At 48.8% G+C, this 21,043-nt stretch overlaps 1 protein-coding gene across 3 annotated transcripts in view; it reads left to right on the top strand.

Moving 5' to 3' along the window:
* Positions 1-21,043, top strand: part of CELF5 (CUGBP Elav-like family member 5) — a 31,598-nt gene that overhangs the window by 5,253 nt on the left and 5,302 nt on the right. For 2 of the 3 annotated variants that reach the window (XM_078378879.1, XM_078378878.1), the window contains exons 2-11: positions 579-661; positions 10,448-10,499; positions 15,938-16,066; positions 16,674-16,753; positions 17,558-17,704; positions 18,004-18,145; positions 18,683-18,829; positions 19,057-19,119; positions 20,179-20,271; positions 20,439-20,582. In XM_078378879.1, the coding sequence (XP_078235005.1) occupies positions 579-661; positions 10,448-10,499; positions 15,938-16,066; positions 16,674-16,753; positions 17,558-17,704; positions 18,004-18,145; positions 18,683-18,829; positions 19,057-19,119; positions 20,179-20,271; positions 20,439-20,582 (1,080 nt within the window). The remainder of the gene's footprint in view (positions 1-578; positions 662-10,447; positions 10,500-15,937; positions 16,067-16,673; positions 16,754-17,557; positions 17,705-18,003; positions 18,146-18,682; positions 18,830-19,056; positions 19,120-20,178; positions 20,272-20,438; positions 20,583-21,043) is intronic. The other variant, XM_072978182.2, reaches the window with a different exon arrangement.

Here is a 21,043-nt window from a genome sequence, read left to right as displayed (position 1 = left end):
TAATTCCCTGTGCATGTAAAAAAAATAATAACACCAAAAATGTAGAAACAGAACTGAGCAAAATGGTGCTTTAAAATCAAATGCAGACCTGCTTATTTCTTATTCATTGGTTCGCTCCCTTTTCCTCCACCTTTCCTTTCAGCTCTGCTCCCTTTATCTTCCCAAGAGCCCCATAAGTTAGAGCCGGCCGGGGGACTTGGACCCATGGAAGTCTGTGGCTCCATCAGGGCTGGACCAAGCTGGCAAACCTTTGGCAATTCTGGATGTCTTTGGACTACGATTCCCAGCAGCCTGTGCTGCTGTGGGAGCTGTAGTCCAAAACATCTGGGCCATTAAGGCCCATGGGTGATGTAGTCGAAAAACCTCAGGGTGGGGCCAGAGCTTTTGTGGCCACCCCAGGACTTAGACCGTTGCTCAGCCAAACCAGACTCTTGACCTAGGAAGGATAATAGGATCCCTCTAGCTGTTGTGAGACTACAGATCATTGGGCTGGCCTGATGAGCTAGCTGGTTGCACAGCCGTTTGGGGAGGTTTCTGTATTTTATGGGGTGCATCCTCTCTCTCTCTCTCTCTCTTAGGGTGCGCGTTCCTGACCTACTGCGCCCGAGATTCGGCCATCAAAGCTCAGACGGCCCTCCATGAACAGAAGACGCTTCCCGGGGTAAGTCTGGGCTGCCTGCAAGGCACAGCGGGCCGGATCCAGAAAGTCCCTTCCATGCATGGGCCGATTTGGTACCTGCCTGATGAAACGGAGCATCCTAAGCCAGGATAAAACTGACTCCCCAGGGTTGCTTTCCTCCCTCGAGAGGGGCGGCCATAAAACTGGCCTTATTATATAACACAGGCTGAAGCCTTTGAACTGAAACTTGGATGGGTGTTTTTTAGACTACGACTGTCAAAATCTCCAAGGGGAATTGGTTCAAGAACAACCCCCTCCAAAAAAAGTAACTTTTCATCGTTCTATTTGAAAGCACTGGGAGAAGGGGAAAAAAAATTTTTCACCGAAAAGCCCATTTGCGCCCTCTCGTGGTGAGGCCCTAAAATGTTGCAGCTGGGAAAGCCAGCAACTCGGCCATCCTTCTTTCTCCTGGTACCCCCTTCCATTCCTTCACCACCCGTCTTCCTCTTATTGCTCCCAATGTCAGAGGATGCTCTGCGCTCCCTGAGCATGTTGACTACTCAGAGGGCTGTTCACTGACGGACAAGCTTTCTAGCTCAGTCACCGCTTGGCCTTCCCATTGGCTGTCACTCCTGAGAGATATACAGACAGGTTTAGATCCAAGCGTGAGCAGCCATGCGTGAGGACGGCACCTGCTTTTGTGTCCCCCACCTTGCCAAAATTAAAAATTAAAAAAATACAGTGATGCCTCGCTTAAAAGCGACAATCTGTTCCAGGAAAATCGCTATTAAGCGAAAACATTATAAAGCAAAAAGAAAAAGCCCATTGAAGCGCATTGAAAACTGTTCAATGCGTTCCAATGGACTAACGTCCAGCGAAGAGCCTCCATACGGCGGCCATTTTCGGTACCTGTATAGTGAGGAATCCATCCCTAAACACAGCGGGGAGCCATTTTAATTACCCGGTGGCCATTTTGAAACTACCGATCAGCTGTTTAAAAAAGCATTGTTTTGCAAAGAATCGGTTCCCAAAGCAGGGAACCGATCATCACAAAGCGAAAAAACCCTATTTAGACCATCGTTTTGCGATCGCAAAAATGTCATCATGAAGCGGATTTGTCGTAATGCCCTCTAGTGGTTAAAAAATTATCAAGTTTTTGGGGATGGTCCCTTTTTAGGACCACAAAACCTGACACTCTGGTTGCTTTCAAAAGTGTCTGGGATAGGCTACAGTGGAACAACGACAAAAGAGGAAGAGCCACCAGAGGTATTTTGCCACCTGAGGCAAACTGAATATGGCTGCCATCTCTAAAAGAGCTGGATAAACAGTTGAAAGAATTTTTTTTTCTTAAATTATTATGTGAAGACTTGGATACCTTTTAGGAGAGGAGAGGGGAGGGGAGTGACACACTCTGCCAAACGCCGCCTCTCAGTGTCTGCTGCCTGAGGCAGCCCCTGGGAAGCAGAGAGGACAGGTTGGTGATGGTGGTGGAAATGAGCAAATCTGGAGACTCAGAAATCCTGAAAGGGGAAAGATCTGCCGGCTAAGTAGCAAAAACCGTGTTAAATCCTCCAGTTACAATCTTAGGCAAAGTTTTTTTAAAATTATATTTTCTTAAATCTGTAGAGAGGAGGAGAAGGCACAGCTAAAATGCAGATTCTCTCCTCTTCTTTCAATACACAGACACATACACACACTTTCCTTCCCTACCCACTTTGCCCACCTTTCTGCTTTTCCTTAGAGCAATCTTATGCGATTTGCGTAATTTTGGGGGGGGGAATAGGGGGAGACGCTCTGAAATGCTGAAAGGCACTCTTCCGCTCCTCGCCCCCAGTAATCTCCTCCTCCACCTCTTTCAGATTTCATTTCTGAGGCTTTGATTTTTGGTTTTGCCCCCGTGTGAACCCCAGCTGGCTATCAGGAAAGCCACCGTCACAAATTTCTCACTACAACCTGGAGCAGTTCGGCCACTCACACTTCCAAATAGAAAAAGCGATCAAAATAACAGGGAATTACAAGGAGAGAAAAGAACGGAGCAGGCATAAAAGCTGACATGGTGTTTGCTCCTCCAGTCTTTTCTTCTTATTTTTATCCCTCTCATCATCATCCTAATGTACGGTCAAGTCAGTTCTGACTTATGGTGACCCTTTTCTGGATTTTCCAGGTAGAGCATGCTCAGATGTTATTCACCATCCCCTTCTTCTGGGATGGGTGCAGCTTTCTACTCGCTGGGGACACAGGCAGGATTTGAACTCCCAACCTGTTGGCTCCACAGACAAGAGACGTAACGTCCTGAGCTATCACTGCTGTTCTACTTTTTAGAAATGGGGGGGTGGGGTGTTGAGTGGGGCTAGGGTTTGTAAATTGACCCTTTCACTCCCCTCATGAAAGTTGGACAACATTTTGACATTCCGTTTGCTGCCACTTCCTCATCCATTGAAAAACAGCCTTGGGTGAGGCGGAGCTGAGCATGAGGGAGATGGCAACGGCCTTGACGGTTTTAAAGATTAAACTCCCAAATTTACTTTGAGCACCTCCTGAGAAGGCAGGATTCTCTGGAAAAGACTGTCATGCTCGGAAAGGCGGAAGGCAGGAGGAAAGGAGGAGGGCCAAATGTGAGATGGAACAACTCCGGAAAGGAAACCACGATTTTTTGAATTTGCAATCACTGAGCAGGGCTCTTGAGGACAGGAGGTTTTGGAGAGCTCTCCTTCAGGGAACAACCGCCCTTAAGTCAGAGGTGACTCGTTAGCAGCACCGTCACAATAAACTTTGTTTTTAAAGGAGTGGAAGTGATGGGGGGCCCTCCGGGGATGGACGGCATTGAGAAAATAAGCTGAGAGGATCAGCCCCTCAGCAGAATTATGGGGAAAAAGTGAAAGGGGATATCCCAATGCGATGGCTCTCAGAGGTCAGAGAAGTTCCTTTTTGGTGCAACAAAGCCCATAATTCCCTGTCTAGCATGCTTGGCTGGGGTGGTGTGTGTGTGTGTGGGATCCCATTCTCAGGAAACCCAGCTGGCTCTGGACTTCTGGGAGACGGCATCCAGAATAGTAATAACAATAATCGCAATGTTCCCGAACGTGGAATTTTCTTTCTGTTGTCATCCAACGGGAGGCGGGTGGTCCTTGAGCGTTTCCACGCTAGTTGGTGTGTGTATGAGAAAGCGGTGGGGTTGGGGGGGGTCGGAAAGAGAGGGATGTTCTCTACTCTGGCCCCGGGAGCGAGCAGGCCTTAATTAACTCCACGGTTCCCATGGCAACGCTGCGCAGTTCAGTGCGCTTCTTCTCTGGAGCCGAAGCTCCTCGGCAAACCTACGCCGTGCAAAAAAAAAAAGGGGGGGGAGAATGTGTGCATGGAGGAGGGGAGAGAAAAGCCATATGGGCCACGCGTGTTTGCGCTGCACAGGATGATGGGACCTAGGGTTGGCTGCTCATGAGCCTCACGCCCTGGGAAACGTAAGGGCCAAAACCTGGAGAGGTGAGGCCCTGTTCCTTTCCTCTCCGCTCGGTGCATCAGCCAGGCCACAAAGAAGTCTCCCGAGTGGCGATGGTGGGGCGCCGCCCCCCTTCTTGCTGAGACCGGCCTTGATGGGCCTGAGGTCAGTGGGCCCCCAAAGCCAAGGGGGAGAGGAAGGGAACCGCTGGAGAGTTCGGGGGTTGAGGTCCCCAGTGGCGGAGCCAGAGGTTGGGAGTTTGAATCTCCCCCCCCAGGGGGGCTGGACTAGGTGATCCTTAGGGGTCCCTTCCAGCTCAGCAGTTTGAAGATGATCGTGATGACGATTACAGAGCGAAGCGGCAGGCGTGTGTGGTCGGGTCCCTTTGGAGTAACGCATAGATGGGCATTTCCGAGCTCAGTCTGTGAGCCCCTGTACCAGTAGGAAAGGGTGGGAGCCTCTGCGTCACACAGAAATCTGATTCTGAAAGGAAGCCTCTAGCCCTGCGTCTCATTTCCTCTGCCCAACATCTGGAGTTTCCGTGTGAGCCGGAGACTTGTGCAAATGTAGCTGTTCCCTTGAGATGGCAGCCGGACCCCGTGAAGCCGGACGACCGTCATGGCGCCAACCCTGTCAGCTTGTGCCCAGCCGTGCCCGACACGGGGCACCAGGTTTGGGGGCAATGGTCGTCGCAGCTGCTGCTTCTCCTGGGGTCACCCCATTCGTGCCCTGTCGCACTGCCGAGTGGCGCGCTCAAGAAGCACGTGAGGGCGAAGCTGGCCCTTTCATGGCCAAGCCTGCTGGGTCTCGGAGTGCCGGTCGTTTCAAGGCAGTGACCGGGTGGTGCCCACCTTTTGTGGCACATTTACCGTCAGAGCCCTGGTGCATTCCAGCAGCGCATGGAAGCAAATCCAGTCTGTGGGCACCTCGGTTTCCAGGGCTCAGAAGCAGGGCACGGGGTTGTGCCTCCATTTTGCAGTGTTAGCGCATGCCGGCGCTATCGTTGCTCTGGCTCGTGCTTGAAAGCAGGACGTGGGAGCGACGGCCGCCGGTTTCAAGTTGCTGAACATGCATCTATGTGTGCTCACAGCTCTGGTGCTCGAAGGCCATGGCATGCCTACCGCCTGTGGGGAAAGGGCGCCCGGGTCCTCTTTGGGCCACGCGTGTGCTGTTGTCGCCCTGGCGTGTGCTCATTGGGACGACGCGCAGGGCGGCGCCTCAACTTACAACTCTCCGTGCACTTATAGTATGGATGCTCTTGAAGCCCCAGAAGGAGGAGGCCGCGGCTGTGTTTTGAACCACATCAAGCACACGGTTGCAGCCGTAGCGCCGGTGTGCGCATGGAAGCACTGCTTCCATGGCTGCAATTTGGTGTCGATGGGCTTTTGTGCCAGCTGTGACACCACAGGCTTTAAAACACCACCTCAGTGGTGGTGTCTTTTTGCACATCCGTGCATGCGGCCCGACTCTCATGGCGCTGGTTTCCTAACTGTGGCAGCAAAGACGGGACACGGCTGTCTTTCTCAAAGACGGTGTGGGTATCTTTCCTAGCTTTGGGTCAGGCCATGTGGGAGGGCAGGATCTCGCCTGGGTGTTTCAGCCATGGCTTTCATCCATGGGTACCGATCAGCGTGCTAAGACATTGCACACGTAGCTGACGCTTTCCGTAGTGTGCTCACATGGCTGGGCACAGTACTAACATGTGCAGTAAGGCAGGATGTAAATCTTTGCATATTTCATATTCAGAGGATGGGAGGGTGGGACATTTCAACATTTTTCTCCCAGCTGGGAGAGATTCTGGGGACATGATGCGTTTTCCCCTCCCCCCACATTTTGCCAACCTTTTGCACACACAAAAGCCTGTGCACGGTGCACAAGCCCTTGTACGTTCCTCAGAAAAAACTTGGCTACTGTCCTGCTGTATTAATGCTGAATAGAATCGAAATCACAAAAGCCTCCATCCCCTGGCCTACAATGCATGACTGGTAGTGTGGCTGGTCTTACAACCAGCACGAGAACCAGCCTGCAATCAGGAGCCTGCTAGAGCTGACAATTTTGGGATTTCCATTCTCAGGGTCGACACAACAGGATTCGTATCTCCTTTGTGCACAAACCACCGTTTTTGTAACAAGAAATCCGAGCCTGTTGTGCAAACGCCCGGTTCCTTCTGTGTGTGCTGATGAAAAAAAAGGCCTGGTGTATTTTTTGCTCCGGCATAAGAGCAACTGAAATTTCACTGTGGTTGCCCAGTTTTTGAACATGGGGATGAAGGAGAGAAAAATCAGTAAGCCTGAACTACTACAGCCTTACTGCCGAGGCCTTTTTGTGGCTTGTTTTTCTTGCCGTAGCTCTGTTGCTTTGTGGTGCAGTGCGCGCTGGTTTGCACTCCGAAGGAGGCAGGATCAGATGAACCCCTCACATGGAAATCCTGCCGAACAGCCCTCTCTGTCTCTCGTACTCAGGTGCTCCTGAGAGACTTTTGCACCCGGGACTCGATTTTTTTTATTTTTTATTTTTTGAATGCCTGAGCAAGTTTCCTTGTGGCGTGCTAGGCTCACTTGCTCTAGTTTCTCCGGGCGAATGCCTCGGCGTGAAATCGCTGTTGTTTCGCCTGGAACGGGAAAGGCGGACCAGTGGGCTCGCGTGGGCAGGCCAGTAGGGTTTGCTTACTTTCTCTCTCCGAAGAGCCTTAGGGTCGGAAACTATCAAGCTGATAAGGAAGGCCATGTCTTAGGCTGGGAATCTCTGCAACATCTCCCACCTGAGTGACCTAAGCCCTTTAAGGGCTCACATCGACTCTGGGGGGTCACTTTTGCATGGAGATCCCATGATTGCTCTGATGGGTGGAGAATTCCCCCCCCCGGCCCCAATTCTTCCTTCCCCTGCATCCACCCCATAGTGTCCAGCCAGGTGATGCTAACACTCTCGGATGGTCTCCATCCTCCTCCCTGCGTTCCGGCGGTGTTGATGTGTTCGTCGTCGGCGTGGCGTAACAGAGACCCGTGACGCAGCCGAGCTTGTGATGGTCACCAGTCGTCCCCCCCCCCTGCTCGGGCGAGTTGGTCGTGGTTTGACGCAGATTTCTCAGCCTTAAGAGGGCAAGCCGGCAGAGAGCATCAACACGCTGCTTGGTGAGCTGCACCGGGGGGCTGATTTCATGCTCTCTTCAGATCCTCTTGGATTTTGGGGGAGGACAAACCAGCACGGTGTGAAAATCCACAGGCCCGTTTTATAAAAACGGTTGTTTGCTTAATATCCATGCATTAATTTATGTCCTCTGGCCGCTTACTTGGATTTTTTCCAGCCAGAATGTTCTAAAACGCCCGGGAACGGCTTTGGTTTCGGTCTCTGGCTACAGAGGGAGCCTAAGGCTGGGAGTTCAAATCCCCCAACAAATAATCTCTGCAGGGGTCCCTTCTAGCAATGCTGTTCTAAAATGATTATAAGATATTTTGCTTTGTGTGTGTGCATGCACGCATCTGCCAACTGAGTTTAAAGTGACTCTCATCCCCACTGTCATCACAACAGCCGTGTGAGAGGAAGGATCAGGCCCAAAGAGACAGTCCACAGAGTCTGTCTCTATCTGGCTTGGATTTCCCTAAATCCCTTCTCCTGCAACAGGTACTCCAAGCTAAAATTGTTTCCCCCCCCCCTCGCAAATTTTCCCAGTGAAAATTTTTCCACCTTGCTATTTCTTTTTTTAATCTGATTATAAACAGGGGTTCCCTGAGGATATGCAGAGTGCTTTTTCTCAAAGTAGCCTTCAAAAGCTCTTCAAGGTCACAAGGTCTGGGGAGGGTACCAGCAGGGTAGTTTAGAGATATAAATTCAAATAGGCTCATTAGCTCAAATGAATAATAATAATAATAATAATAATAATAATAATAATAATAATAATAATAATAATAATAATAATAATAATAATAATAATAATAATAATAATAATAATAATAATAATAATAATAATAATAATAATAATAATAATATCAGAAATGGTCACTAGGGGGAACCAGAGAGTTTTGGTGCATGCGCTCGTAATCTCAAGATTAGACCACTGTAATGCGCTCTACGTGGGGCTACCTTTGAGGTTGCTGCGGAAACTACAGGTGGTGCAGAATGCTGCGGCCAGACTACTCAGTGGACTGAGAAGATACCAACATATCTCGCCCACTCTGGCCGCACTGCATTGGCTGCCCATCCGATTCCGCATTGATTTCAAAGTGTTAACGCTTACTTACAAAGCCCTAAACAGTTTAGGACCTCGATACTTGGTGGAACGCCTTCTCCCACCAAGATCTACCCGTGTCACTCGTGCGAGCCAGGAGGTGAGGCTGAGGAGCCTAACGCCGAGAGAGGCCCGGAAGGAGAAGACCAGAAATCGGGCCTTCTCGGCGGTGGCTCCTCGTCTCTGGAACAACTTACCTCCTGAGATTCGCGCGGCTCCCTCGCTGGACATTTTTAAGAAACAACTAAAAACATTGATGTATAGGCAGACTTTCCCAACAGAAAACTCCTGACGATTTTTCCTTTCTTATATCTTTCTTTGATTTCTATCTTAGTCTAGGTGCAATGTTTTAAAATTATATTGTTTCTTTTATTGTAAGCCGCCTAGAGTGGGCTAATATGTCCAGATAGGCGGGATAGAAATAAAATAAATAAATAAATAAATAAATAAATAAATTTTCCTCCCACATTATCTTAGCCTCCTAGTAAGGGCAACACAACCGTGGGGGACCCAAACAATATCTTTTGGGCCATCGAAATAACACAAAGGTCGGGAGAATATGAGTGCCGAGAAGTAATGGGTAATGCAGACAGTTCTTTTTAGAAAGTAACTTTGCCAGCAGAGCTTGGCCGGTTTAGAGGATGGCACAGGCAGGTAAATGTAAATATATATGCAGAGCATCTTGTAATATTTTCCTCTGGGACTGACTGGGTGCTTAGTTATTAAATGCATTTTAAATTTGCGCGGTTTCCTCCCTTCCCTTTATATTCTTGCTTTTCTATTAAAGATCTACTTACTTTCTACTCGGCCTTCAGTTTATCGAAGGCAAGGCACAGCCTATAGTAATGAGTGATGATCCATGAATCAATGCCCCGTAAAATCTGGTGGTTGTTTTTTTTTTAAAGCCACTTGCCAATAAATATGAAATTGTATCGGAGACAAAGCCCCCTCAAAAAATGGTCCGTTGCCACGGCAACCACAAATATCAGGTTTGAGTTGCTGGGCCCCGTTGCCACGGCGACGCGATTCCTTTTATTTGATCTTTATTTCTGCCCGAGAGATGGGCCTGAGAAGCCGAAGGTGGAAAACCAAGATGGGGGGGGGAATCTTTATCGGGGGACAGGAAGATGATGATATGAAAACATGGTTCAAAAAACCCTTTTTTGGGGGGGGGGAATCTGATACATCTCTCTTTTAGGAAATTCCTCCCCCCCCTCCAGGTGTGGCTACCTGGAAAAAATCTAGCTTGATTTTATTTTTCTTGTTGGGGGGAGGAATTTGATTTCTGGGCTGACACTGAAATGATCCCTTTTGAAACCTGTGTTTATTTCGAAAAACATGTGGGTTTCTTGGGACAAACCTGTCCAAGAAGCCTGTGACACTCCGAAATCTAGCAAATTCTAGCCGGTATGAGCTTTCGTAGTTTCCATCTTGCCTCTTTGAGGCACATAGGTTAAAAAAAAAAACAGAGTAAGGCAACAGGTGAACAGTGATTCCATCAAACCATAAATCATCTTCTGATAGCCAATTCCAAGGTACGCCTAAGTAAGTTAGGCATTATTTATCTATTTAAAATAGTTTTACCCCGCCTTTCGCTTAAAAACAGACCCAAGGTGGCTTATTTAAAACAAAACCACAGGATTAAAAAGCCAAAACCAATAAATCATTACAGCATTTTAAGAAATGTCATGTTAGAAACTCATGGATAGAAGAGGTCCTAAAACACATTTTAAAAACCATGGAATCAAGCTCTTTTCCAGGTGTAATGAGTAAAAAAAAAAAAAAAAGAACTTGATGACTATTAATTACTTTACTCATGACCCCAAAAGTAACTAGTTACAGGTAACTTCATTGCTTAGAACTGGGTGCTTTCAGGCTCTACCCAAGAGGGAGTAAACCCCAAGGTTTGTAAGAATGGTTGATTGGTGGGTAGGCGGTGGGTAGGAGGAAAGGAACGGAAGCTGCCGGAAATGCTCAATCAAAAGGCTGTGGCGGGCTACAACCTTGAGCAGGAACGCCCCCTACTGCAGTGTTTTGATCCTGTACACCTTGAAACATTTGGCTCACAAACCTTTCTATAGAAGAAATTTGCAGAATTAGAGCCTCGCGGATGTTTTTTCCAGCACAACATTTTGCTAATTTCAAGCCTTTGTCTCTCTTTCTCCAGATGGCCCGGCCGATCCAAGTGAAGCCCGCTGACAGCGAAAGCCGTGGAGGTAGTTGTCATCTCTCCTTGATGGCGTGGTCGGGTGGAGGGAGGCTTTCAGTTTATGAAAAACGAGAGAGGTTCCTTGTGATCAGCTGAATCCAAACTCGAAGCCCTGCGGGAGGAGGGGGCGTGATGGGAAAAACAAGGGATAGTGATCCAGCCTGGTGTTTTGGTTAACGGTGGATTCAAATCTACACCTAGCTGGAAAAATCTCTCTCAGCTTAACCTACCTTGCCAGATCGTTGTGAAAATAAATGGTTGGAATGAGAAGGAACTTAGATTCACTGCCATATACCGTATTTTTCCATGTATACAACTATACTTTTGTCTAAAATCTTTAGACTAAAAATTGAGGGTCGTCTTATACACGGAAGTAAGCTGAGGAGAGAAAACAAGTGGAGGAGAAAGCAGGGATCAAAGGGATCCTGCAGGGCGTTGATCCCTGCTTTCCCCTGCACTTGCTAAGCCCCACTTAGATTTCTTAATTTTGAGTTAGAAAAGTGTGTGGGGTTCTTATACATGGAAAAATATGGTGGTTCCTGGATAAAATGTGGCTTTAATATTGGGTTGTACCTGCTAGCACGGGTCCATTCCCTCTTAAAGATTGTGTGTGGCTGATGGTTTTACATGGCCTGCCTTCTGTATGGCTTTGGGCAAGTAACAGGGTGGCCCCAGAGCGCCCCCAGCAGGAGAGAGTGGGAAATGACTTCTGAGTACTTTATACCTAGAGGACTCTGTCAAGGAGACTGGTAAGTTGGAATGGATCATCATCGTTATTAATATCTAATCTTGGCTTTTTAATGGTCTTTTTCTTTGTGAGGACTTGAAATATCATTAACACATAACGGCCGATGGTACATTTCTCAAAATTTTAACTTCCCTCCTGGAAAGGGGTCCCACACCTTGAAGAGTTGCTTTCAAAGGTTCGGATTAAAACCCAGAACAGACGAAATTAGAGTCGTTTGTGTCACTTTGAAAGTCATTACAAGATGTGACACTGCAGAAAGAGTGGGATTCTCTCTCATTCCATCACTGTTCTAATGTCAGGTTGTCGGAGAGCTCAGGGGTGGCTGGCGGTCTCCGGCTGCGGAGCCCGAGGTTGGGAGTTCAATGGACTCAATGATCCGTTGGGTCCCTTCTGGCTTGGCAGTTCTAAAATCATTAGGAGGATCCATTAGTTCTTGCACTTACACATTTAAAAGTAATTAATGACAAGCAAACTCTTTGTACCTCTTTATTGCCAATCTCTGAGCAAGAGAGACAGCGTCTGAATGGGATTGTTCTTTCTTTAAGCTACTATATTTCTAGGGGAAAAGATGATTGCGGGAACTCTAGAACCCAGACCTGGTGGTTGAGGGAGGTGGGTATTTTTAGCCTGTGCCAGGGAAGACAAAGAGATCATTTTCCCCGAGGTTTGAAAGGCCATAATGTGAAAAATGGAGCAAGCTCGTCTTCGGTAGTTCCAGAGGGCAGGACTCGAAGTGAGGGGTCAAATTACAAGAAAGGAGATTTCTCTTAGACGTGAGGCAAAGCTTTCCGGTGGTAAGATCTGCCTCCAAAAGGGCTAAACTTGCCTTTAGTGGAGAGTTTTTTGTCCAATCAGCGGTTGGAGGTCTATGGGTTAGGGTTGAGGATATCTTTCATGGGCCTAGGGGTTGGACTAGATGACCCTTCGGTGTCCCTTCCCACGGTCGCTCAGTGATTTTTCTGCCAGCGCATCAGCGGCTTTGAGCCCTTTCTCCCCTCCCCCTCCACACTCGACATTTCTCCTTTTTTTCTCGCTCTGCTTCTGATTGTTGGGGCTCGTGTTTCTATGGAAACCCAGTTTCATCTCAAAGACGGTTGTCGCTCATGGCCAGATGGGCAGGTTGGAGGGAAAAGAGAGGGAAGCTGGAGGTGGGGAGGGGGCCGTGGAGAGAGGGGGCTAAGGAAGGACAGGATTATCAGGATGATTTTTTAAAAGGAGAGAAATAGCACCGTTTCCTCTTTACAGATCTGTGGGTTACCACAGGGAGTCATGGCGCGGGCGCGCGGCAGTCAGATACAGCTCTGCTAATGGATCTGGGCAGATGCTTCCCCCCACACGGGTGATGGATCTGAGCCTTGAAATCAAGAAAGAGCTTTCCATGTTTCTGCGCGTGGGGACCTCAGTCATCCCTCTTGGAAAAAGATGTGTCCCCAGAAATAACATTGGTGGCTCTGCCTTTATTTTTATTCCCCCCGGGGATCAAAAACAAGGACGTCAAAAGGCACGGAGACCCATCCCGCTACTATTTGTTGTTTACATAAAACACACACGCCCCTAAAGCCTTAAGCATGGGCTCGTGGTTTTTCTGTCAACCCTGAGGAGCTTGGTTTTAGCCTGTGTAGGGATTTGAACCCAGGTTTTTTGATGGACGTCCTGCAGGATACAAAGCCCTCAAAGAAATGGCTGGCTTTTTAACATCTAAGATTGCCTTCTCAGAGTTCAATCAGACGTTTCCAGGAATTGGCCTGCCTCTCCCGAAATGAGAGCTTTGGAGGTGAAAAGGAGATGGTTTTCCTATTATCTCTCTGCTTAATGATGAGGCCAAACTACACATTACACCTCAAACCCTCAAGCTTCAACGTGGGGTCTGTTGGGTGTGAACGGTCTGCTTTATTGCTGACCCACGCTGCTTTTCCTAAAAGTAGGATTCCAGTCCTTGTGGGCCTTGGTGGAGCAAAGCAGAGAGGGAGCAGGCACCAAGGGATTGCTGGATTGATCCAAGACACAAAACACCCATCCAGTGCTTCAAAGTTGTAAAAACCCATGTTTCAAAGCAGGAGCTGTCGCTCTTTTGCCTGGAGGTTTTATTCCTACCAATAAAAATCATCTCATCCTCTTGTCAAAGAGAAGTGGGGGAAACAGCCGTTTCTTTCTCCTCACAAAGAAGAACAAGATGAGCCTGGATTTACATCCCTGCTCCAGTCTGCAATGCAAAGGAAGAATAAATGAACAGCTAGTTGGCTCAGGGTTTTACATCTTTGGCTGCAGAACCAGAGGTTGGGAGTTCAAATCCTCCCACTGGGCCTCCTTGACAGGGGCTAGACTGGATGATCTTTAAGGGTCCCTTCCAGCTCTGCTGTTCTAAGAGGGTGATGATTATAAAACAGAAGGTATTAGCTTAGAAGAGGCATCTCTCTTCCTGGGTCTTTCTTACGCGCATAGAAATTGTAAGGTTGCGAGGCCAGGGGACTTATCATGTAGAGGTACACTGGGCACCCTCTTTTGTGGCCAACGGGTTGAAGGGAAGCCATCATCCTTTCAAAATACCAAAGCAGCCTATCTCTGCAAGCGAGCGGTTCTGGACTAAGGTTTTCCTCCCTGCTATGAACCGAAAACAACACATTTCCAGGTCAACGCTCTCCTCCAACGATTGGGGTGCGGGGGGGGCCCTCTTGGCCATTCCTCCTGACTCCTGTCATGTCTGATCGGCTTCCCTTTCCGCCGGCCCCTTGGATCCTGTCGCTTCCAGGAAGGAGGGCCGGGCGCCGTGTCTCCAAAGCTGCGACTCGACATGTCCCAGCCTTTTGTCACCAGCCCCCCGGGGTGTGTTTGTGTGCGTGCGCGCACGCGTAATATGACGGCCCACTGCGGGAGAATGTCGCATTTAAAAATCTTTTTGCCCTGATAAAAATCTTTTTGCCCAAGTAGACATGGTCTAGAGGGGCGGGGTAAAAATCTAATAAATAAAAACAAATAAATAAACCTTTCTACTTCCTAAAAGAAGGGACGTGGTGGCGCTGTGGGCTAAACCGCAGAAGCCTGTGCTGCAAAGTCAGAAGACCAAGCAGTCGTAAGATCGAATCCACGCGATGGAGTGAGCTCCCGGCGCTTGTCCCAGCTCCCGCCAACCTAGCGGTTCGAAAGCATGCAAATGCAAGTAGATCAATAGGGACCATTTCGGTGGGAAGGTAACAGCATTCCGTGTCTAAGTCGCACTGGCCATGTGACCACGGAAGATTGTCTTCGGACAAAACGCTGGCTCTATGGCTTGAAGAGCGGGATGAGCGCCGCCCCCTAGAGTCGGACACGACTGGACAAAAATTGTCAAGGGGAACCTTTACCTTTACCTTTACTTCCTAAAGACTTGAAGAGCTTGGGGGGGGGCAGAGTGGCCACCACTACATCTCCCATGGGGCTTGTGTTGCATCTAAAAATCTCAAAGTCCACCAACGTTTTGCTAAGCTCAAGTGTTGTAGTAAACAGCTGTGGCTTCCTTGAGCTGCACCAAACGACAGCCAAGAGGATCTGTCTGTCTGTCTGCTCCTTCCTTATCTGTCTGTCTGTCTGTCTGTCTGTCTGTCTGTCTGTCTGTCTGTCTGTCTGTCTGTCTCTCTCTCTCTCTATCTCTCTATCTATCTATCTATCTATCTATCTATCTATCTATCTATCTATCTATCTATCTATCTATCTATCTATCTATCTATCTATCTATCTATCTATCTATCTATCTATCTATCTGGTTTGAGACACACCTCAGGTCTTGCAAAGCTTTGTTATATATCCACACCCCAGCCTTGAGGGACTTGCCGCCACCAAAGGGGGAATTTAAAAGACAGGGAGCAGTTAGCAATCATTTTATTTACTGGTTCGAATCCTGTGGGAAGTTGCAACTGGATTAGGCCCCTTGGATTGGTGGGGACTGGGTGAGTCAGCTCTCCTCTGAGGATGCCATTGATTCCAGGGGCTGGCTTTAGCTGTGATTCGCTCCTCGGTTCAGCCATCAAAACAGTTAACAATTGTTCTTTTTAAAACTCATATTATGAAAAAGCTATTCAGGCTACCAATGGTTGAAAAGCACAAAATCAAACCCTGTGGGAAAAGAGTTGAAAAACATACATTTTTTAAAACAAAAACATTTCTTCTTAAAACCCCTTGTTTAGAATTGTGTGTGTGTGTGTGTGTGTGTGTGTGTGTGTGTGTGTGTGTGTGTGTGTGTGTGTGTGTGTGTGTGTGTGTGCACCTCTACCCTTATAGATTTACTGTATCTGCTGTCTCCTTCAGTGAACTGAAAGTTAGTTATCGTACTGCTTCTCCCTACTTTATATTCACAACAGGCCTGTGAGGTAGGCTGAGAGAGAAGAAGCTTGGCTGGCACAAGGTCATCCCTGATGGTTCACATCTCAGTGGGCCCTAAAATCTGACCCCTCAAGGTGGATGAGCCTAGTTCTGGTCCGGGTTTTGCTCCAAACTTTAAAAGAGACGTCCAAGGCATTGAATTGGTTTTGCAAGTGGGAATGATGGTTGTCTTTAAGTGCCTCAGAGAAGAAGGGGTGTAAAGTTTGGAGGAAAACCCAGAACGGATTCAGTGCCCCTTGGATAACGGAGGTCCCATGGGTCTTAGCCACTGGGTCTTTCTGGCCTCTTTCAGGGAGACCCCCAGAAGGTTGATGGTTCTGTGTGTGGCTCTTGCTTTCTTGTAGGAGACCGGAAGCTGTTTGTTGGCATGTTGAGCAAGCAGCAGTCGGAGGAAGACATTGTCCATCTCTTTGAACCATTTGGGGTCATCGATGAATGCACGGTGTTGAGGGGGCCGGACGGAAACAGCAAAGGTGTGTGCGGTTCCTTCCATCCACCCGCCAGCGCGCTCTCCTGCGGTCGACTGTCTGTCTGCACTGCAAATTTAACCTGCTTTCGAAATGGTTCCAGGGAAGATGCGGAGATTTGCCAGAGCAGAATAGCTGTCAAGTCCCATCTCCCACCAGAGTGGTCCACCCCTTCTCTCTCATTCACGGGCACTTAACTGTCTCAGTAACTCGCTCCGAGACATGACTAAGAGAAAGAATGAAAGGTTGCATTCCTTACCCTTGAAAGAGATGAAACGGCAAACGGACAAGACAAATGTGACCGCTTTCAGCAGACAGGCTTCAAAAGGCTCACCAACCAAGCAAAAAGAAAGGAATGAGACCCAGAACAGAGAGGCGGTGGGTGGGTGGGTGGGTGGGTGGGGGGTGCCTTATTGAATGCAAGGATTATGGTTTAGTGCAGGAGAGACGGACAGTCAGCCGAGCCCAGAATGATGGGCCAAATAGGAATGTGAACGTTTTCTTTGCAGGCAATGTGTAACCCTTCCTAGCATTATTCTTATTTCCCCATTTTTTCCCCCTCACCTTCTTTCTTTTTCTCCTCTCGCTCCTGATCTCCCCCCCCGCCCCCCAGGCTGTGCTTTTGTTAAATTCTCCTCTCACACAGAGGCTCAAGCCGCGATCCATGCCCTCCACGGGAGTCAATCAATGCCTGTGAGTAAATAAATAAAAATCTGGTTTATTTCCTGGCGTGACAAAAGGCAGAGAAGGGGGGGGCATGTGGTTCTCTCCCCACTCACCCAATTTTCCAGTGTTGGATTTTCAGTGCCTGAAACAGCCGCTCACCTAGGGTGGGTGGAACTCTGGGAGAGGCGAGCAGCCGATTGAGCAGGATTGCAAGCATGCTTTTCGTTTTTTAAAAAGTTGTTGTTTCCCCTTCCTTTTCCCCTGGCACATGATCCAGAGGAAAAGTGAAAGGACAAAACTGATTAGTGAATATATATATGCTTTTCCCATAATTTCCAGGCAGCATCAAATATGTGGCTGGATTCGATAAATTGTACAAACCAGTATTGGGTGGTATATTTAAAAAACGGGTTTTGTCCCATTCAATGGGGCTTCGTGGCAAAGCGGCGAGTGCTGGATCACCACCTCCGGGCACGGTTTTAGGAGCATTTACTTGGGAGTAAGCCCCTCTCAATTCAATTGGCCCGAATCCGTTTTTTCCCCCCGTGGGCGAAACCGAGCTATTTGTGGCACACTGCGTTGTGGCTCAGACTGTCAGTTCTTAAGAAATGGTGCGCTTTCACTGGTTTGCATCCCTTGGAACTCATTGACAGGAGTGGCAGAAATGTGCCTGGGAAATTGGACAAAATTGTCCCTTTGGGTGTGAGTCAAAGCCGGGGCCACCTCGGTGAGTGGCACCTGGCATGGCTGCTGCGCCCGTGGCCCCTTTTCTGTGGCTGCCCCAGCCTCTGACCCCCGGTCCCCCCCCTCCTCCCCTCCCCTCCTCCCCAGGGCGCCTCCTCCAGCCTGGTGGTCAAGTTTGCCGACACGGACAAGGAGCGGACCTTACGGCGCCTGCAACAGATGGTGGGCCAGCTGGGCATCCTCACCCCATCCTTGGCCTTGCCCTTCGGCCCCTACAGCGCCTACGCTCAGGCGGTGAGTTGGGGCTGGAGGGCCCTGATGATGGCTTTCAATCTGGACTCCTCTCTCTCCCCTTAGCCTAAACCGAGATGCTCCTGTGGGCAGGCCTTTTAGAAAAAGAAAGCCAGTCTGGGGGAATGGAGTTAATTAGGGGTTAGATCTAGATGGGCAGATGAAGGAAGGAAGAGACGGAAAGAAGATGGATGGATAGGTAGATAGGTGGATGGATGGGTGGGTGGGTGGATGGATGGATGGATGGATGGATGGATAGCTATTTCAATAGATGGATAATCACTGTGCTCTTTTGTTTCTAGCTAATGCAACAGCAGACTGTCCTTTCGGCATCTCACAGCAACTTTGTCAGCCCCGGCCTCACCTTCTCCCCGTGTCACATCCAGCAGATTGGAACAGTGAGCCTCAATGGCCTGCCGCCCCCTCCTATCACGCAAACGTCAGGTGGGTGCCAGCTCGGATGAAGCCCCTTTGTGTGTGTGTCCGGGACCTGTTCTCTACACAGACGATAAAGTGTCATTCCCATGGCATCATTACAGCGGTTGGAGAGCCCTTTTGCTGGTAACGGCGCCAATCCTACGGAACTCTTGGGTCTGCATTTTGGGAAGGGATTTAGAGGGGGGACACCCTGCCATTAGTTCCTCGTTAAAAGCATCGTTGGCCTCCTTAAATGACCAAAGATGTCTGAACTTCTGAGTGGGAGCTAGCCCCCCTCCCCGCCTTCTTCACGCACACCAGTGTGTTTTCCTTTTGATCTTGGGTCATGGAAATGTCCACCCAGTCTTCACTTGGCATGGAATGGAGCTTTGAAGGAATGAAGTGTGAGGAGGGAAAAGTTGATAATCGTCAGGCCTACAAGACTCCATACCTGTAGGATCTGACCCCAAAGTGAGCCTGAAAGAGAAAGGAAGGCAGGCCGTCCCTCACCCACCTTTCATATTTCTCTCTCTCTCTCTCTCTCTCTCTCTCCCTGACTCACAGGGTTACCTTCGCCTTCTCTCCTGGGCACGACCACCGTCCCCGGGCTGGTGGCCCCCATCGCCAACAGCTTTGCTGGCGTGGTGCCTATCCCCAGCAGCCACCCGACGCTGGAGGCAGTTTACGCCAACGGGCTGATGCCCTGCACAGGTAGAAGGGCCAAGTGGGCCCCAAGAGATGAAACAGGGTGGGAGGGAGATTGGCAAGCCTTTGCACCGCCAGCTTGCTTGCCTGTGGGTGCCGTCATGGCGGCTTTTGCCCAACTCGGAAGGGGAAAATCAGCCGGGGTGATTTCCCCCCCTTCATCCTGTTCTCTCCGAACCGTTTCCTTGTTTGTTGACTTCCCTCGATTCATTTCCAACCTTCTCTTCCTTTAGCCCAGAATCCGTCTGTTGCCGAGACTCTGCACCCAGCCTTCGCCGGAGTTCACCAATATGCAGGTATCCTGGATTTGGCGTCAGTTGTCTTGAAAAGGGGCTGTTTATACCACCATCCCCCATAGAGAACTCAAGGCATCCGTGCCTACAAAACTGGAGAAAGCAGGAGGGAAAAAAGAGGAAGATTTTTTTTCATGCACGGGGGAACATTTTGTGTTTGTAAAATTAGGGATGTGAATCTCTTAAGCTCTCAGTATTGGTGAGAAATCAAAGTGGGGGGAATAATCCTTCTTTTTTTTCCTCCCAGGGAAGAGATTCCTTCATCTTGATCTTCCGACCCAAATGTCTCATAAGATTCCTTGGATGCTGTGGGGGTGTGTGTCACTCTCCACCTCCCAGAAACACAACCTCTGTAAAATAATTACAGTTTCTGTGCAAAACAGTGTCTTCTGTTGCCCGAGTTCCCCCGAGAAAGGTGCCAAGCAGAATTTCTCGGTTTCTTGTGCCCCCCAAAAAAATGAAATGAAAAAAGCTGGCAAATGAATCCATAAAGGAGATAAAACAAAGCAAGGCAAAATAAGCAAGAAAAATAATATGGGACTGTTCTTTTCACTGCGAACTGAGAAATCTTACAGGCACAATGGAAGGTAACCTCGTAATTTGCCACCAAGATGGAGCCAATTTCCCTTATCCGAGCATGAAACTGGTGATCAGATTCTGGCTGCTGTGTTTCTCATGGATTTTCTAAAGATCCAAAGTTAAAATTTTAAGCATTTTTTCCTCCTCCCCTCACTCTCCTTTTTTCAAAAGAGCCGCATTTCTTAGTGATTGGCAGGGCAGAATTTTGCGAGGCAGTAAACTAGGAAATCGTGTTTACAAGATTGAATTCTGCTCCTCCTCTTTTGTTTCTGGGTCGGTGTTTTGCTCGGCCTTGAAGATGCTCAGGTCTCCGTTGGAATGAGAAGTTTAACCCTCCATGAGAATGTCTTTTAAAAGGCACTAGTTTGGGTGCGCTTCGGTGGCCGTGGGAGAATTCGAACTGGGGTCTTGCTGGGTTGGCCACACAGTCTGGTGTGGCCAATGTAAAATACATTTTGCTTCTCCTCACCTTCCTCTACGCAGCCGTTTACCCGGCCACCGCCATCACCCCAGTAGCTCAGGCGATCCCGCAGCCGCTCCCAATAATCCAGCAGCAGCAGCAGCAGCAACGAGAAGGTTTGTTTCCCCCCCCCCCCCGGGGTCGACTTTCGGGAACAGACGAGGAGGGTGAGGAAAAAAAGAAAACAGGGGAATCCCACAATTGCCACCCCTTCACTATCCTTGTCCCAGGTGCAACGAAACCAGCTCTAACTGCTAGGCCCCCATTGCCTCTCTCAATGCAGGCCCAGAAGGATGCAACCTCTTCATCTACCACCTCCCTCAAGAGTTCGGCGACAACGAACTGATGCAAATGTTCCTGCCTTTCGGAAATATCATCTCCTCCAAAGTCTTCATGGACCGGGCCACGAACCAGAGCAAATGTTTTGGTGGGTGAGCCTTCAGGAGAATTCTGGTCGAGACACGGCGGTATTGTCAGAGGCTACAAATCGCCCAAAGCTTTGATGGAAACCGCTTCGTTTATTATAAACGGCAGACAGAGACAACCCGTCTGGTGCTTCTGATCCTTAAAGCACCGAATGGGTTGCTCCTGTCTTGTCCGAATCATTGGCTAGTCTGTCAGGGCTCGGTACAGGTACCTATGCACATCTTGGTTCTTGAAAGTGGAGGGGGGGCACAAGGGGTATTTGTGTATCTGAGGTGTAGCATTTTATGCAATTCTTTTGCAAATTTATTCAGATCTTGAACGGGAGCTGTTTGCCTCCCTCGTAGTTCGAAGGCTAAGAATCATGCAGGGCTTTGAAAATTCTTCAGGGAGATGTGATGTCTAGACTAGCCTGAACGACAAGAATGAGGATTATTTTTTGGGGGGGGAGGTGTCCTTCCTATC

This window comes from Pogona vitticeps, chromosome 7 (assembly GCF_051106095.1).
Source record: "Pogona vitticeps strain Pit_001003342236 chromosome 7, PviZW2.1, whole genome shotgun sequence".
In the NCBI taxonomy this organism is placed as follows: Eukaryota; Metazoa; Chordata; class Lepidosauria; order Squamata; family Agamidae; genus Pogona; species Pogona vitticeps.
Note: the sequence above shows the minus strand (reverse complement) of the source record. Positions and strands in the feature narration are given on the sequence as shown.